We start from the raw sequence: 14461 nt of genomic DNA, 5'->3' as shown, positions 1-14461 counted from the left end.
GCTTTATCTATTACCTGTTGAACTTGTATGCTAGATTTTTGGGATTCATGCACGAGGACCCCCAAATCCCTCTGTGCTACAGCTTTCTTCAGTCTTCCTCTATTTAAATAATATTCAAATCCTCTATTCTTCCTGCCAAAGTGTATAACCTCACACTTTCCCACATTATATTCTATCTGCTGCATTTTGGCCCACTCACTTAACCTGTCTATATCCTTCTGTAGACTCTTTGTGTCAATCTCACCACTTGCCTTCCCACCTATTTTTGTGTCATCCGCAATCTTGGTGATAGTACATTCATTTCCCTCATCCAAGTCATTAATATATATTGTCAATAATTGTGGCTCCAGCACTGATTCCTGTGGCACTCTGCTAGTTACAGGTTGCCATCCTGAAAATGACCCCCATATCCAAACCCTCTGTCATCTATTAGCTAGCCAGTCCTCTATCCGTAATATACTACCCCCAACACCATGGGCTCTTATCTTATTAAGTAGCCTCATGTGCGGTACCTTATCAAACACCTTTTGGAAATCCAAATATATTACATCTACTGGATCCCCTTTATCTATCCTGCTCATTACCACCTCAAAGAATTTTAATAAATTTGTCAGGCATGATTTCCCCTTCATGAAGCCATGTTGACTCTGCATGATTATATTATGCATTTCTAAATGCTCTGCTATTCCATTCTTTATAATAGACTCCAACATTTTCCCAATGACAGATGTTAAGCTAACTGGCCTATAGTCATTGTTTTTTGTCTCCCTCCCTTTTTGAATAAGGGTGTTACATTGACAGTTCTCCAATCCCCTTGGACTTTTCTAGAATCTAAGGACTCTTGGAAGATTACTACCAGCACATCCACTTTCTCTGCAGCTATATCCTTAAATATTCTAGGATGCAACCCATCACATCCAGGTGTCTTAATGGCCTTTAGCCCCATTAGTTCCCCTAGTACTTTTTCTCTAGTGATAGTTATTGTATTTATTTCCACCCCCCCCTTTATTTAGTATTTATTATTTAGTATTTTTGGTGTGCTATTAGTGTCTTCAACTCCTCTGCCATTTCCTGGTTCCCCATTATTATTTCCCCAGCCTCATTCTCTAAAGGGCCTATATTGACTTTGGCCTCTCTCTTCCTTTTTATATATTTAAAGAAGCTTTTGCTGTCTGTTTTTATATTACTTGCTAGTTTACCCTCAAAGGTTTATTTTCTCCCTCTTATTTTTTTGGTGGTCATCTGTTCATTTTTAAAACTTTCCCAATCCTCTGACTCACCACTAATCTTTGCCACATTTGTATGCTTTTCCTTCCATTTTGATACTATCCTTAACTAACTTGGTTAACCATGGTTAGTTTATCCCCTTCCGACAATCCTCCTTCCTCACTGAGATATATCTTTGTTGTGAGCCATGAACTATTTTCTTAAATGTCTGCCATTGTTCATCAACCGTCCTTTCTGCTAAACTCCTTTCCCAGTCCACTCCAGCCAACTCTGCCCTCATTTCTTTGTAATTACCCTTAAGTTTAGCACAGATGTTTCCGAACTAAGTTTCTCACTCTCAAACTGATGCTAAATTCCACCATGTTATGGTCACTGTTTCGTAGGAGATCTTTTACTCTGAGATCATTTATTAAACCTGCCTCGTTAAATATTACCAGATCCAAAATAGCCTGATCCCTGGTTAGATCCACAACATATTGTTCTAGGAAACTGTCCCGAATACACTCTATGAATTCTTGCTCGAGGCTACCTCTGCTAATTTAATTTTCCCAATCAACATGGAGATTAAAGTCACCCATGATTATATGTGTTTTTTACATGTTCTCATTATTTCCTGATTTATTCAATGTCTCTGTCACAGCATAGCTACTGTTAGGGGGCCTATAGACTATTCCCACCCATGTCGTCTTCCCCTTGTTATTTCTTAGCTCCACCCTTGTGGATTCCACACCTTCCAATCCAAGATCATTTCTTGCTATCATACTTATTCCATCTCGCACTAACAAAGCTACCCCACCACACTTTCCTCCCTGCCTGTCCTTTCGAAAAGTCACATACCTTTGAATATTTAGTTCCCAGCTTTGATCTCCTTGTAACCATGCCTCCGTAATGGCTATAAGATCATACCCATTAATCTCCTATTTGTGCTGTTAATTCATTTATTTTGTTCTGAACACTACGTGCATTTAAGTAAAAAGCCATAAATTTTGCCTTTTTACCATTTTTCCCCCTTTGACCCTATTTGCTGCTGTTTTTTAATGTTTGTACACTATCCCTTCCTGTCACACTCTGGGTATCATTACCTAACTAGCTGCCCTGCAATGCTGCCATATCCTTTTGCTTTGCAAGCCTACTTATCCCCTCTCCAGAACCCTCCTTCCTCCTTCCCCCCCCCCCCCACTTTATTTCACTTAAAGCCCTCTCTAAAGCCCTGGTTATTCGATTCACCAGGACACTGGTCCCAGCATAGTTCAAGTGAAGCCCACCCCACCCTTCTACCCCAGTACTGATGCCAGTGCCCCATGAACTGAAATCCATTCCTCCTACACCAATCTTTGAGCCACGCATTTAACTCCTTGACTTTATTTAACCAATGCCAGTTTGCCCGTGGTAGTAATCCTGAGATTATTACCTTGGAGGTTCTGCTTTTTAATTTAGCTCCTAACTGTTCAAATTCTTTCAGCAGCACATCCTCTCTACTCCTATCAACGTTGTTGGTACCAACATGGACGATGACAACTGGATCCCTTCCCTCCCACTCCAAGTTCATCTCCAGCCCTGAGGGCATGTCGTTAACCCTGGCACCGGGCAGGCAACGCAGCCTTCAGGACTCACGCTTACAGCTGCAGAGAACAGTACCTATCCCCCTAATTATATTGTCCCCTACTACTATGTTCCCATTTCCTTTCCACACTTGAATGGCTCCCTGTACCATGGTCAATTCATTCATCCTCTCTGCAGCCCCTGCTCTCGTCCACACAGCTTGCAAGAACCTCATAATTGTTGGACAATTTCAGGGGCTGGGGCTCCTTGAATGCTACCCCCTGGGCCCCCATACCTGCCTCACCTGCAGTCACACCCTCCTGCTAGTTTGTGTAGTTCCAGATGTATATTTACAAGCATTAAATGATAATATACAATATGATCCTTTGTGTTCTAAAATGCTGTTTCATTGTTTCCAGAACTTTTTGTGAAAGGCAGCTCATGACGAGGAGCAGCTAAGAAGGAAGGATGACAGCAATAGCAACAGACTACGACAACATTGATATTCAGCAGCAGTATAGTGATGTCAACAATCGTTGGGATGTGGAAGAATGGGATAACGAAAACAGCTCTGCCAGGCTGTTTGAAAGGTCCCGTATTAAAGCCTTGGCAGGTATGTGACATCTTTATAAGAACCCTTTTGGTCAGGTTAAACTTACTGAAGTGAAGAACATCCATTATTTCTTTTCCCTTCTAATTGTGCCAATTTGGTTCCTTTTCTCATCTCTGAAAGGCCATTTACTACGTACTTGGTACACAGCATGTTCACCCAAGTGAACGTACATTGTGTGTTGCAAGAGGGTGAATGCTTGAAAGTTGTTCAGCTGCAGAGGTTATCAGACCTGATACCAATACAGTCCTTTACTCACAGACCCATCTTCTAGCTTGTTTACCTGCATAACAATTGGGATTAGAAGCCATGGCCGTCTTCAAAAATATATCCTTCCTCTGCACTCCCTTCCCTTCCCATATAATGTGTGCTATTAATGACATTGGAAATTATGCTGTGCCACACTACTGTACAAATGCAGCGTTTATATCAAATTCCTCTTTACTGCTGAAGAATTTATTTTAAATGAGTTAATGCATCTGTTTTGCAGTGTAAAATAGTGAAAAGGAATGAATATTAATTCATAATAGTCACTTGCTTAATAGTTCAGTACAATGGCTACAAGAGTGTTTTTGAATTGATTAGAATAGATTCTGAAAATTCTGATCCTGATTTCTGTATTCTGAGAAGATTGGAATAAATCTTTACTATTGTCTTTTAGATCAGTTTTTTTTTTGGAAACAGTATAATGGATCTTATAACTTTTAATAAAATGCTTGTTTATGTCTTCCATTCCTATCGTAATCCCTTAGCTGATGCCACACACAGGCTGCCATAAACTGGAATGGTCTGGTCTAAAGGACATTATAAGTAATGTATGCTCTCATGAGGCATATGAATTTGGAGCCTGTGATCACTGACAAGATGCTATGTGCTTTATAAGCTCTGTTAACAACATTGGCCTGAAGTAGGCTGCAGTCCTAAATATGAATGACTTGATCTGTATGGGAACTAGCATTACAAACCCATGTCAATTTGTTAAAAGCAAAATACTGCGGATGCTGGAAATCTGAAATAAAAACAGAAAATTCTGGAAAAACTCAGCAGGTCTGACAGCACCTGTGGAGAGAGAAACAGAGTTATCGCTTTGAGTCCGTATGTCTCCTCTTCAAAGCTAAAGAGAAGTAGAAATGTGATGGAATTTATACTGTTTAAGGGTTGGAGGGGTGGAGCAGGTGAAGCAGGATGGAAGGTCAGAAATAGGTGGGGGCTAAGGAGAGATTGACAAAGATGTCATGGACACAAGACAAAGGGAATGTTAATGGTAGTGGTGAAGACTGAAGAAAGTGCTGATAGTGGCATAAAGATAAGAAAACAGAATGTGTTAATAGCAGAACAAGGGTCAGCACTGTGAAAGAACAACATAGAACAAGTGACAGTTGGCCCATTTGGGGCTGGGGTTGGAGGGGGCGGGGCAGAGGCGGTGGTTGAGAAAAAAGCTTAAAAAAAAAGGATTTTAAAAAGGGGGAATAAAAAAATGGGAAAAAGCAATGAATAAAAATGAAAAAAGTAAATAAGAAATAATTTTTTTTTAAAAAGGGGCGAGGATAGAGGAGAGAGTTCATGATCTGAAGTTGTTGAACTCAATGTTAAGTCCAGAAAGCTGTTAAGTGCCTAATTGGAAGATGAGGTGCTGTTCCTCCAGTTTGTGTTGGGCTTCACTGGAACATTGCAGCAGGCCAAGGACGGACATGTGGGCATGAGAGCAGGATGGTGTGTTGAAATGGCAAGCGACAGGAAGGTCTGGGTCATCTTTGCAGACAGACCAAAGGTGTTCCGCAAAGCGGCCACTCTGTCTATGTTTGGTCTCCCCAATGTAGCGGAGACTGTATTGGAAGCAGTAAATGCAGTAGACCAAATTGGAGGAGGCGCAAATGAAGCACTGCTTCACTTGAAAGGAGTGTTTGGGCCCGTGGACAGGGAGGAGGTAAAGGGGCAGGTGTTGTACCTTCTGCGATTGCATGGGAAGGTGCAGTGGGAAAGGGATGAGGAGTTGGGGATGATGGAGGAGTGAACCCGGGTTTTCAGCTGATCAGAGAGAGCCAGCGTGGGTTTGTAAAGGGTAGATCACATCTGATGAAACTGACTGAATTTTTTTGAAAAGCTGACTAAAGTAACAGGGGATTGTCTATGGATATTATTCATATGGACTTCCAGAAGGCATTTGATGAAGTCCTTCATAAGAGACTGTTAGCTAAAGTTGAAGCTCATGAAATTGAAGGCAAATTATCAACCTGTTTAGGAAATTAGCTGAGCTGAAGAGACATAGAGTAGGGAGAATGGGCAAGTATTGTAATGGCAAGAAATAACCAGTGGTGTCTTGCAAGGATCTGTTTTGGGGCCTCAACTATTCACTATTCGTAATAGCTTAAATGATGGCATGTAATGCAACGTATCCAAATTTGCCAAAGACTCAAAGATAAGGCAACATTGTAGTCAGTGTAGAAGGGAACATAAAATTGCAAAGAAATATCGATGGATTAAGTGAATAAGTAAAAATGTGACAAACGGATTTCAATGTAAGTGAATGTGAGGTCTCCACTTTGGATCTTAAAAGGATACAACAGGATATTTTCTAAACAAAGAAGCACTACAGAAGGGTCCAAAGAGACTTGGGGTCCATATATGTAGATCATTACTTTCTGCTCAGGTCAGTTTAATCAAACCTGGCTTATTTTTACATTTGAGAGGTCTAGAATGCAAGGGGTAGAAGTGCTACTTCAAATGTATGAACCCCTGTTAGACCACACCTGGAAGATTGGGCAGTATTTAAATCTGCCCCTCCACTTCGCTCCCTCCCCTTGCCCCAGGAGCAGCCTGGAAGGTTGGGGGGGTCAATAATTGAGTGGGAAGACATAGGATGAAGAGCCCATTCCCTTCCCAACTCCACTGATTTAGGCCTGGTATGGGGAATGTTGAGATGGCCAATTAAAGACCATTTAAGGGCTTTATTTCGCCACCCTGGCAGCAGGGACCAAGGCAGCCTCCTCATCGTGCACTCTCTGGCACATGCAAGGTCTCCACAAGAAAGGGCTGCCTCTGAAAGTGTCCCCCTGTCCCCCCGCCCATCACAATGACTCAACACCCTCCCGGCAAATCCATCCTACTCACCTGTCTTTTGGAGCTTCCTTTATGGCTGTTGTTCTAGTGGCGCTGTAGAAATGGAACTGCTGGCCCTCTGGCCTGCAGCTCCAGGAGGTGAGATCTTTGCCATTGAAGGCACAGAAACCCTGACGGCAGACAATTAATTGCCATTTAATCTTGTTGGGTCTCCTGGAAATGGCCACAGCAGGGCTGCCACTGGCTGGTGCCACCACCATAGCTGTTAAATTTAGCCCACTATGTGCAGTTATGGGAACCACATCTTTGGAAGCTGATATTAGCCACGGATGTATATTTTTTCGTTAGGGTGAGTGTTGCTGACATTGGCAGCATTTATTATTGTCCATCTGTATTTGCCTTTGATAAGGCGATGGTGAGCTATCTTCTTCTTGTAGTCTATGTCATGTTTGACCCAGGAGCAGTGAAGGAGCGGCAATATAGTTCCAAGTCAGGATGGTGTGTGAAATGGAGGGGAACTTGCAGGTTGTAGTGTTCCAATGCGTCTGCTGCCATTGTTTTTCCAGGTGGTAGAGGCCGCATGTTTTGGAAGGTGCTTTGGTGAGTTGCTGCCGTGCATCTTATTGATGGTACACACCTCTGCCACTGTGCTCCAGTGGCGGAGGGAGTGAATGTTTAAGGTGGTGGATGGGGTGCCAATCAAGGGGCTGCTTTGAAACAAAAACAAAAATAGCTGGAAAAACTCAGCATGTCTGACAGCATCTGCGGAGAGGAATACAGTTAACGTTTCGAGTCCGTATGACTCTTCATCAGAGCTGGCTGGTGCTTTGGGGCTACTTTGGCCTGGATGGTGTCAAAATTCTTGTGTTGTTAGAGCTGCGCTGATCCAAGCAAGTGGCGAGTATTCCATCATACTCCCGACTTGTGCCTTGTAGATGGTGGACTGACATTTGGGAGTTAGGAGGTGAGTCACTCACCTCAGAATTCCCAGCCTCTGACTCGCTCTTGTAGCCATGGTATTTATATGGCTGGTCCAGTAAAGTTTCTGGTCACTGGTAACTGCCAGGATGTCAGATGGTAGTGGATTCAGCAACAGTAATGTCATTGAACGTCATGGGGAGATGGTTAATTTATCTCTTGTAGGTGACATTATGCTCAGTAAAGACGTATCATATTCCTAACCTTCAAGATATGAACTTTATTCAATACGGATTGTTTGAAATTGGCTTTTCTTTTTAAGAATGGACAATGTGCTGCAAAGATGACTACCAAAGGTCAGATAAACTTGCTTGTGTATTCAAACACTGCCTCACTGTCGAACAGAGATAAAAAGGCACAGCCCAGACTAAAAGGTGTTAACTACACATATCCTGAGACCATCAAGAGACATTCCTGAATTGCAAGGGTCTTTTTTTGAAACAAAGAAGGTGATGGAGTTAGCCCCCATAAGGATGAGTGCCTTAAAACAACAAATCAGGATGTGGCTACTCAACCTAAAACCACCACCATATTTGGAAGAGGAACTGCCATTGTGAGGAGTCATGTGGTAAGGCGGCCAGGTTTGCCCCTCTGTAATCTTCAAAGTGCTGTCTGTAGAAAGACAGCAGCTGCAGCAGAAAGGGGAATAATACCTATGCCTTAAAAGAACCGGAGGCTGGAATATGGCAAGGCCTCCAAGCCTGATCTTTCTCGGGTCCATCAACACAGCAAACTGACATGGTAATGAGACTACAAGCAACTAACTTCATGACCTACAGGATACCCATCCCTGCGACAGAATCCTGGAACAGCTTTGGCATATTGACTTCAGCTGTTGAATTCACCTGAACTTTGTGCCAGGGCTCAGGACGTTGGCTGGGTTTTTCCATGCCCACCACCTATGGACAATATGGCAAGAAGGCCAAAAATTTGGTTTCGCGACATTGTGAAACTAATTTGCAATCGTCTGCTCCATCTGCCAATGACAGGCCGCATTCCCCACCATTGGACGTAGGGAACCTCATTGTAATACATCAGCATATCATTATAAGGCCAGCCCGCCGGACTCATCAGCCCCCGCTGGATTGTCCGCCCATGTTGGCGGGAAAACATGACAACGTGTTTCCCAACAGCATATATAAGTTGTGCACTTGGTGTCTGCACTTTGCTTGGGACGTCAAGGTTTGTTTGCCTAACTTGCTTCGGTCAGCACCCGCAGTCATCAGCGCCAGGCTTCACAGACATCACCACATCACTTCAGGGAGGCTCACGGGTAGGCCTCTACCTACTAGATCAGCCATATGTGAGTGGCTTTTCAACAGCTGCAGGGCAAGGTCTTGCTTGGGAAAGGGGGAGAAGTGGCCTCAGGCAAAGGAAGAGGCCGTAGGATGAGAGCTGTATAGGGGAAAGGAGGGTATCCCAGGGTGTGTGTGAGTGCACATGTTGGTCTGTGCAAATGGCCTCAAGATGGTGAGGGCTGAGGAGGCTGTCTCCAGAGGAGATGAGGCCAGGTGGACATGTGAGGGTGTGAGAGAGAGAATGGGTGGTGATGTCCCTTGAGCTGGCAGTGAGTGAGATGCCAGTGAGTATGTGTTGGAGGTTAGAGTGATGAGATGGTTGCAATACCCTGGCTGCACGGATGAGATCATTCATCTATCTGCATTGGATGGCCAATCTCTTCTGTGCAACATTAGCACTGATCACCACTGCCATCACCTACCAAGCCAGAGTGGTAATGTAGCTGCCCTTCTTGCGGCTAGAACAGGGGTAGAGGACATTACAGCAGGCCTCCATGGCGCCCAAAAGTCACTAGAGGGCTGCAGTCTTCTTGCCTTTTGGGGTCATGTCTTCTTTGCTGCAGTCCTGGGCTGGAAGCACTGAGTGCAGCTGTACTTTAAAGTGGTGTGATGAAGCGTCGAGGTGATGGCATGGCAGGCGAATGAGAGCCTGGCCTCCGTGGAAATGGTGTGTTTCCTGGTAATGCACAATTAATGCGGCGGGTTTGGGATGATACGATGTGAAAAGCTGCCATTGTGACCAACAGGTAAAACGTCGTCTTACCCACCTGCTAGTGCACTTAGTGCAAATGTGGGACGATTCCGCCCCTCGTCCTCATCAGGCTTGCAACGCATGTTTTCCAGAACAAAAGAATCATGTGAATTATGAACTCATCTTTTTGCTTATAACCTGTAAAAGTGCACTATTCTCTTCAACTGTACTTTTCTTGAGTGTGTTTGTATATGACTCTGTGATTGAGCACCAGATTTTGGTGTGTGTGTGTAAATAACCAATCTTATTTATTTAAACCCACAAAAAGCTTGCTGGATATTCAAATTGACCATCACTCGGGTTAAAGAAAAAGCTTACTGATTATGGTAGAGAGTTGGGCCTAGGACACTGTCTGAGGATATCCTGGAGTGATGTCCTAGATCTGAGATGATTGGCCTCTAACAACCACAACCATCTTCCTTTGTGCTAGGTATGACTCCAAACCAGTGGAGAGTTTTCCCCTTGATTCCCATTAACTTCAGTTGTGCTAGAGCTCCTTGATGACACACGCAATCACATGCTACCCTAATGTTAAGGGAGGTCACTCTCACCCTCGCCACTGGAATTTAGTTCCTTTGTAATGAGGTCTGGAGCTGAGTGGCCCTGGCAAAACAGAAACTGAGCATCAATGGGCAGGTTATTGGATTTGTCCTGTTTCTTGTGGACAAGACATACCTTGCAATTTTCCACATTGTCCAGTAGATGCCAATGTTGAAGCTATACTAGAACAGCATGGCTAGGGGCGTGGCTAGTTCTCGATCAAGTGTTGCACCTTGTCAGGACCCAAAGCCTTTATATATCCAGTGTGCTCAGCTCTTCCTTGAAATCACGTAGAATGAACCAAATTGGCTGAAGATTGCCATCTCTGCTGGTCCTTCAGAAGCAGGCCAAGATGAATCACCCACTCGACATTCCTGGCTTATGCTCCTCCCCTGAGCAGCAACATCAAAAAAAACTGATTATTCATTTCAGTTGTTGCCATGTTTACCCACATGACAGCAGTGACTGCATATGAAAATAATTTAGTGAAGTGTTTTGAGACATCCTGAGGATGTGATGAGATGCTGTACAAAACAAATACTTTCTTTAATTTACAAGTAGGTATTTTTGGTATTGGTCTGAGCGGTCCACCAAAAATTTAGGAAGGAGCCAGGTCCATTAACAAAACGTTTGCTTACTGAATAATTTACTTGTTCTTGAAATATGCAAGAGGAGACAGGTGGTAACATGAGTTTGTAAAGAAGCAATGCGGAAATAAGGCCATTGGTAAATATTTTAACTTTTCTCTTTCATCAGTTATGAACTTTTTATTTTGAACCTTGTGCCTGCAATAATCTTAATTATTATAATAATTAACAAATTGGAAATGCAAGTTGAGACCTTTTAATTGTTGCCACTTCCGTTTAAATGTTTAACGAAGTGTCTAATTGTACAGTGGAAGCAGATGACAGATTATTTGCTGAAAACAATCTTGAAATTGCCATTAATTTTTAATCTATTCTAAAGTTGATAGCACAGTTAAATTAATGACTGAAAACAAATGTTGGTATACACGCAAGTTTCAAAGAGATGTGAGAGGTAGACTCAGAAAAGCTGCAGGGATTTTTGAAAGCCATATTAGCCTAGAAATTCAGCCATGAGGCAACCATTTTTCGGACACTAACTGACTTTTTTAGCCTCCAAAATGAAGGACACTCTTGATGGGTGGCACACTTCCCACTTGTCATAAGAAATTGTGAATATAAGCAGGAATAGGCCATTTGGCCCCTCAAGTCTTCTCCACTGTTCTGTAAGATTGTGGCTGATCTTCTACCTCAGCTATATCTACCTGCACTATTCCTGTGTTCCTTGATTTGCTTAATATCCAAAAATCTATCGATCTCTGATTTGAATATATTCAAATATTGAGCATCCACAGCTCCCTTGAAGTCGAGAATTCCAAGGATTCACAACTGAGTGAAGAAATTTCTCCTCATTGCAATTCTAAATGACCAGCCCCTTATTCTGAGACTATGACCACTATTTCTAGACTCTTAAGCCAGGGTAATCATCCTACCAGCATCTACCCTGTCAAGCTCCTTAAGAATTTAATATGTTTCAATGAAATCGTCCCTCATTCTTCTAAACCCTAGGGAATATAGGCCTTGTATACTCAATCTCTCCTCTTGGGACCATCCCCTCATCCCAGGAATCATTGTGCTTGCTCTAAGGCTAATATATTCCTTTGGTTACGAGCCCAAAACTGTACACAGTAATCCAGATGTGGTCTCACAAAAGTCTTAACACAATTACAGTAAGACTTCTTTACCCATATATTTCAATCCTTTTTTAATAAAAGCCACCATACCATTTACTTTCCTAATTCCTTGCTGTACCTATATGTTAGTTTTCTATGATTTGTGTATGACCCTGAGACCCCTCTGAATACTAACATTTCCCAGCCTCATATAATTTAAAAACTATTCTGCTTTTATGTTTTCCGACTAAAATGGAAAACTTCACATTTCTCCACCTTATATTCCATCTGTCATATTCTTGTCCACTTGTTTAACCTGTTTAAATCCTTTTGCAGCCTCTTTTTGTCCTCTTCATATCTTGCCACACAATTTTTTATTGTCAGCAAACTTAAATACATTAAACCTGGTCCCCTCATCCAAGTCATTAATATAGATTCTAAGTAGTTGAAGCCCAACCACTGATCCTTGCAGTACCCCACTGGTTACAACCTGCCAACCTGAAAACGACCTGTTTACTACTGGACACACACTCCAGTTGTAACCAAACTAGAGCTTTATAAAGATTCAGCATAACTTTCCTGCTTTTGTCAATACCTCTATTTGTAAAGTCCAGGATTCCATATGCTTTGCTAACCACTTTCTCAATATGTCCTTCCATCTTCAAAGATCTCTGCACATGAATGGTCGGGTCCCTCTGTCCCTGCATGCCCGAGAGAACTGTGCCATTAAGCCTACGTTGCTTCTCTCTATCCTTCTGCCAAAATGCATCATCTGACACTTCTCTGTATTAAATTCCATCCCCCACTTATGTGCCCATTCTGCTAGCCTATCCATATCTTATTGCAGTCAGTTGGTATCATTCTCACTGTTTGTCACACCTCCATGTTTGGTATAATTGGCAAATTTTGAAATTTTACTTTTTTGTGTTCCAGAATATATCCTAGCACTGTCCCTTGGGGAACACCACTTTCTACCATCCTCCAGACTGAAAAACAGCCATTTACCATGACTCGCCATTTTCTGTCCTTATGTCAATTTTTTATCCGAGCTGACACTGACCCTCCTATTCCATGAGCCTCAGTTTTGTTAACCAGCTTTTTATGTGGGTACTTGTCAAGTGCTTTCTTAAAATCCATGTAGACAATATGCGCCATATTCCCTCCATCAACCTTCTGTTACTTAATCAAAAAATTCAATTGGATTGATGAAACACAACTGCCTTTTACAAATCCCTGCTGGTTCTCCTTAATTAAAACCTCTCAAAGTCTCTTTTTTCCCTTTGTTTATTGTTTCTAAAACCTTACCCACCACTGATGTTAAACTGGCTGACATGTAGGGTGTTACATTTGCTGCATTCCAATCCTCTGGCACCTTCCCCCATATCTAGGGAAGATTAGAAGAAAATGGTAAGCCCTTCTACTATCTCCATCTCTGCTTCCCTTAGCAACCTGGGATGCAAGCCATCTGGACCATGCAACTAATCCGCTCTTTGCAGAGACAGGATGTACTGGAAAGAGCGGCTATCAACTTTCACCCCGTCCATTGCCTTTACCATCTCTGCTTCTACCAATATTTTGTCAGCAGCCCCTTCCTTAGTAAATACCAATACAGAGTGCTCATTAAGTATTCTAGCTTGCCCTGCTCCCCACCCTTTTTGTCTCTGATAGACCACACCCTGCTTCTTACTACCTGCTTAATATTTACATGTTGATATTAAATTTTTGGGTTCCCTTTCACGTTAACTGCCAATCTATTCGCATAGTCTCTCTTTGCTAGTCTTAATTTCCACTTCCTCCCCCCTCAATTTACTGTATTTGGCCTGGTTCTCGCTTGAAGAATTCACCTGACATGCATCCTGCATCCTTTTATATCTCACATATTTTCTATCTCCCTTGTCATCCAGGAAGTCCTGGCTTTTGTTCCCCATGTCTTTCCCTCTTTTTGGAATGTACCTTTCCTGTCCTTGAAACACCTGCTCTTTAAAGATCACGCATTGTTCCATTACAGTTTTTCCTGTTAGCCTTTGGTTCCATTTTACCCTGGCTAGATCCCTGCTCAACCCATTTAAGTTAGAACTTCTGAATTGGATGAGGGCAACTTTAGGTTGTTCCTTGCTCTTCTCATTACTAACCTAAATCTTATGATAGAATGATCATTCAAATGTTCTCCCACTGACACTTGACCTACCTAATTTCTCAGCATTAGATCCAGCAATGCCTCATTCCCAGTTGGATGCGAACATACTGCTCAAGGAAATTCTCCTGAACACATTTCAGAAATTCATCCCCCTCTTCTAATATTAATTACCCAAATATTGATTGGGATTAAGTTCCCCAATATCTCCACTCTATAGCTCTTGCACATCTCGGAGTTCCCTGCTCCTTCATCTCTCACTATTTGGAGGCCTATAGAATATCACAAGGAGCATGATCATACCTTTCTTGTTTCTCTACTCTAATGAAATAGATACTGCTCTAGCCCTCTCAAGGGCACCCTCTCTTTCTAACGCTACAATGTCTCACTGCACAATATTTGATCTGAAATATCCTGTTCCCTAATTGGTTTCTTGAGTTACTGATCTAAAATAGACCAAGAATTGGCGTGCAGTGTATATGCAAATAAGGTATTGAGCACCTTTCCACTGCAAGATTGGTTTACCCATGGGCAGCTGTTGTTGGCTGCACTGAAGAAAACAAGGTTTGCATGTGGGCTAACAGGTGGCCCTTAAAGGACCACAATCAACAAAGATTTGAAAATA

At 42.5% G+C, this 14461-nt stretch overlaps 1 protein-coding gene across 3 annotated transcripts in view; it reads left to right on the top strand.

Annotated features, from left to right (window-relative positions):
* The window catches only part of sptbn1 (spectrin, beta, non-erythrocytic 1), a 278283-nt gene that overhangs the window by 115024 nt on the left and 148798 nt on the right, over window positions 1–14461 (top strand). For all 3 annotated transcript variants that reach the window (XM_078556981.1, XM_078556983.1, XM_078556982.1), the window contains one exon: window positions 3189–3382. In XM_078556981.1, coding sequence (XP_078413107.1) covers window positions 3238–3382 — 145 coding nt within the window. In that variant the 5' untranslated portion in view covers window positions 3189–3237. The remainder of the gene's footprint in view (window positions 1–3188; window positions 3383–14461) is intronic.

This window comes from Cetorhinus maximus, chromosome 14, assembly GCF_964194155.1.
Source record: "Cetorhinus maximus chromosome 14, sCetMax3.hap1.1, whole genome shotgun sequence".
In the NCBI taxonomy this organism is placed as follows: Eukaryota; Metazoa; Chordata; class Chondrichthyes; order Lamniformes; family Cetorhinidae; genus Cetorhinus; species Cetorhinus maximus.
Note: the sequence above shows the minus strand (reverse complement) of the source record. Positions and strands in the feature narration are given on the sequence as shown.